We start from the raw sequence: 4,441 nt of genomic DNA, 5'->3' as shown, positions 1-4,441 counted from the left end.
TGGCTGGAGCAACAGTGAGTTTTTTCCTCTCAAAGAACAGGATAACAACACATCAGAGCATGTAATTAATTATTAAACCAAACTAAGAACAAAAATTATTAGTTCAAACATCCAAAACCTGTCCTCTTCTGTCATTTCAAATAACTACACTTCTAGTTTTCTTTCTTTTGTTACATGTTTTTCCTTATGTTATCGCACCTTAGAAATATAGTTCTGTTTACTGTGATAGGAACATTGAACTCTAACAGTCAAAGTATGTATCTTTAAAAACTAGGCTTGACAAAAAATTAATATATATATATATAAAAACAATTCTTTGAATTTTTAGAATTAGTTCTTATGAAGCCATAGACATGAACGGGAGACAAAAATACGTTTGTATAATCAACTGCAGTACTACATCTAACACTAGGTGGCGCCTCGGCGTCTCTGCAGTAGCGTTCTATTGGTTGCTGGACAGAGAAAATTCCTGAACGCTTGTCTCAGTCATCAGCCGGTGTAGCTGAGAGCACGCTGCTACTCACTTTGATGGAACAAGAACAAGGCTGGCTTACTGTTCGTTGACTAAAGTCCATTGTTGCCTCCCCCGCTGTATTCTGTTTTTTCCCTCTTTTAGCACTGAGCTGAATCTCTCACCTACTGATCACCACTCATTCAGCCGCTGTGAAGATGTCAGTTGTCGGCTTTGACGTCGGGTTCATGAACTGCTATGTAGCGGTAGCCAGAGCCGGAGGAATTGAAACCGTCGCTAACGAGTACAGCGACCGGTGCACACCGTAAGTACGACTGTGGTAATGACTGACATCAATAATAATCCCCTATTTGTGTCAATACTGATGTTAGAATGGGTATCTTTTAATTCTCATTGAAGCTAATGTGGCTACTTAGCAGGCTCACGGGTTTCTGTTACACCAGGAAGCGGCATGTGATGGCTAAAGCTAACTGTAACTGATGGTAAGCCGCTGTAATTGCAAATAAATAATACATTCACCTCGGAGGTTCAAGTTAATCTTCGATCATTTCAATATAGTCACATCGTTGCGTTCATTCACACATTGTAATAGTCGTTACTTCGGCGAATTGGAGGTTTTTGTTCGCTGGTGTGACGTGATGAGCGCATAACGGGAGGAGGCCGGGACCTGGTTGTCAGTAACGTCGTAGCAGTGCTGTTCTGCTCCGTTAACACATCAATCGTACACAAAGGCAACAGAGTAATCAATGAAAATTACACATGTACTAATGAGGTAAACTTCCATGGTTAAATCTCGTGAATTTGACCAACACAAAGCAACACCACGGTAGGATGACCGCACTTACTGCACCTGACATTCTAAAACAGCAGCCTCACTGTGTCATTATGACCCACCATAAGAAAATTCTAAAAAAAAAAAAAAAAAAAATTGCCGCAAAATGTGCTGTGCACATGGGTGTGGCGAGAACTTACACATTTAATTTACAAAGTAAATAGTTTCTGTAAATTATTGTTTTTGCCCTTTGTTACCCTAAGAACAATAATCCCCTCTGACAGGTCCTCTTGTCAGGGATCATTACAGTGGATAATGACACATCTGATTATGTGTCATAGTTTTATTTTCAGATGCCCTGCCTGATGGACGTTTGCTTTATGTATACAGTACTTGGAACAGTTCAGAAGTGACCAGGGTTTCATGTCTTGCACAACACATCTACGTGTAATTCATATCATATCCATATTTTCCTGGCGAAAGACAAAGTCCTTCTCTGCTACAGTTGCCTTTATTACTACTGTATGTGAACAACAGCTTCCTTTGTTGTTCATGCCTTACCCTCCAACAGCCAGATCCACTTGAAATTTACATATAATTAATTTTATAGTTTGCCTTAATAGTCATTTAAATAAAAATCAAATTTTCTCTAGGCCACTACACATGTTCTTTTCTTGAGGTTGCAGTTAATGCCCCACTGACTTTTATAAGGATGTTTATGAGGTTCCAGTGACTTGACTTGACCACCTCATGTTAATATTTAATTTGCAAAAAATAAAAATATTGAAAATAAACAATTTTACAGGTACTGAAAGCAATTTTAAGCCATGGTGTTGTCAAATTGTCTAAGTAATGGAGGATAAACATATGCATTGCTTGTAGTTTGACTAAATCACATGAACATCTGATTGAATGGTGCAAACCTACAAAAACTGGGCTGGTTAGAGTCACATGCACAGTAGAACAGTTGTGTGGAGTAGAATTGACTGTCAAAATATCAGCTCTTTTATGTTTTTCTCTATTTTCAGAGCATGTGTTTCCTTTGGACCACGGAATCGTTCTATAGGTGCAGCTGCAAAAAGCCAGGTTTGTTTTTTTTTAAAGTGGTGAACTGACAAATTAAAAGAGAGAATGCTGCTTTTGTTTTTCATTCCTCAGTATAGTTACCGTACAAAACAACTTTGGCAGTACACACTTGCTTATGCATGTGTATCACCTAATCAATCACCTTATCAATTTCTTCTACCTTCTAACAGGTTGTCACAAACTCCAAAAACACAGTCCAAGGTTTCAAGAGGTTTCATGGCAGGGCCTTTTCAGATCCCTTCGTGCAACGCCTCAAAAACAACTTGGTGTACGACATTGTACAAATGCCCACAGGAACAACGGGCATCAAGGTGAGAGGGGAACCGTCAAGACTCTTAATACATTTTCATAGGATGCAGCAGGTGAACAAGAATGAAGAAACTTCTACAACATTTACTAACTGGTGTGAAAACATGTCTGTTACTGAAGGTGATGTACATGGAGGAGGAAAAGGTGTTCAGCATTGAACAGGTCACGGCCATGCTGCTAACCAAGCTGAAAGAGACGGCCGAGAGTGCACTGAAAAAACCTGTGGCTGACTGTGTCATCTCTGTAAGTATTCAAGTGCTGCTTTACTTTGGTTTTTGTTCTGACATCAACAAAGTTTGAAACTGGATTGCAGCCCCCCGCCCCCCAAGTGATACATTTGAAACGGTCTCTCTGTTGTAACCAGGTTCCCTGCTACTACACTGATGCTGAGAGGAGATCAGTGGTAGATGCTGCTCAGATTGCTGGACTTAACTGCTTAAGGCTCATGAATGAAACAGCTGCAGGTTTGTACTGGGCCTTATTGGGAAGGAGGATCACGTTAGTGGCCACTGTACAGATGGAACAGCTTCTCTGTGCTATCATTCCAGGACATGTTTACTACAAACTAATTCCAATATATTTGGGCACCTAGACATGTTAGCACTACCATGTTTTGCAATGATGATAAAAATTTTGTTCTTCTTTAATATTTCATCTGCTTCCCTCTGCAGTTACATTGGCATATGGGATCTATAAACAGGATCTCCCTGCTCCAGAGGAGAAGCCCAGAAATGTGGTGTTTGTGGACCTTGGTCACTCTGGATACCAGACATCAGTTTGTGCCTTTAACAAGGGCAAACTCAAGGTGAGTGTGACCTGTTAAATAGACTCTTGGATGTCTTGTAACTTAACCTGGAATTAAACAACACAAACGAAACTGCGACTACATTCGTGGTTAATCTTTTTTAGGTCAGTGATTCTTAAACTATAGTTTCTTTACCACTGGTACTTAGGCGCCCTCTACTGGCAGTGTGGGATTCTTGTTCTTGAGGTTTTGCTAACAAATAATTTTGGAAGTGGTTTAACAACCACTATGCAAACGATTCACTGAAGTTTTAGACAAGGTTACAGTCAGAACTCAGGGGTGATGACTTTTAATTATGCAGAGTAACTCCAGAAAAATAGATGGAGCATATCCAGTCTCACTAATGGCTATAAATGTCTTTTTCCTGTAGCGAAAGGCTTTCAACTTGTGTCCATTTGACCTTTTCATGTTTTTTGGGTTTTTTTTTAAGGTCCTTGCTACAGCCTGTGACCCAGAATTGGGAGGAAAGGACTTTGATGAAGTGCTGGTCAACCATTTCTGTGAGGAATTTGGCAAGAAGTACACGCTGGATGTGAAAACAAAGGCCAGGGCTGTGGTCCGGCTCTACCAGGAGTGTGAAAAACTGAAAAAACTCATGAGCGCCAACTCCTCCGACCTGCCGCTGAATGTCGAGTGCTTCATGAATGACGTTGACGTCTCTGGACGTATGAATAGGTGGGTCTGAGAAGATCTGTGCATCTACATTAGGTTGTATTACTATTAACTAAAGGTTTGAAACGTGTCTCAATTCTCCTGCACTAGGGGTCAGTTTGAAGAGATGTGTGTTGATATTTTGGCCCGAGTTGAACCTCCTCTGCAGAGTCTCTTGGAACAGGCCAGTGAGTATTCAGGCTGTGGTTTACTTCACTTCAGTTGTCCAGCACTTCTATTCTTTTATCCTAGTTTAGAGGACTAAATGTTGGCATGAGTACAACGTTGTATGATAATCTAAAACACGTATGTTTCTGTCAGAACTGAAGAAGGAAGACATTTATGC

General features: G+C 40.4%; 2 protein-coding genes across 2 annotated transcripts in view; one reads left to right on the top strand and one right to left on the bottom strand.

Moving 5' to 3' along the window:
* The window catches only part of LOC103391218 (septin-8-A), a 24,960-nt gene that overhangs the window by 19,864 nt on the left and 655 nt on the right, over positions 1–4,441 (bottom strand). The window lies entirely within an intron of this gene.
* hspa4b (heat shock protein 4b) overlaps positions 452–4,441 on the top strand; it is a 7,260-nt gene continuing 3,270 nt past the window's right edge. The window contains exons 1-9 of the mRNA XM_025062866.1: positions 452–776; positions 2,273–2,330; positions 2,501–2,641; positions 2,760–2,882; positions 3,004–3,103; positions 3,311–3,444; positions 3,875–4,119; positions 4,207–4,283; positions 4,417–4,441. The exon at positions 4,417–4,441 is cut by the window's right edge and continues 166 nt beyond it. Of these exons, the coding sequence (XP_024918634.1) occupies positions 670–776; positions 2,273–2,330; positions 2,501–2,641; positions 2,760–2,882; positions 3,004–3,103; positions 3,311–3,444; positions 3,875–4,119; positions 4,207–4,283; positions 4,417–4,441 (1,010 nt within the window). The 5' untranslated portion in view covers positions 452–669. The remainder of the gene's footprint in view (positions 777–2,272; positions 2,331–2,500; positions 2,642–2,759; positions 2,883–3,003; positions 3,104–3,310; positions 3,445–3,874; positions 4,120–4,206; positions 4,284–4,416) is intronic.

This window comes from Cynoglossus semilaevis, chromosome 15, assembly GCF_000523025.1.
Source record: "Cynoglossus semilaevis isolate Cse_v1.0 chromosome 15, Cse_v1.0, whole genome shotgun sequence".
Classification (NCBI taxonomy): domain Eukaryota; kingdom Metazoa; phylum Chordata; class Actinopteri; order Pleuronectiformes; family Cynoglossidae; genus Cynoglossus; species Cynoglossus semilaevis.
Note: the sequence above shows the minus strand (reverse complement) of the source record. Positions and strands in the feature narration are given on the sequence as shown.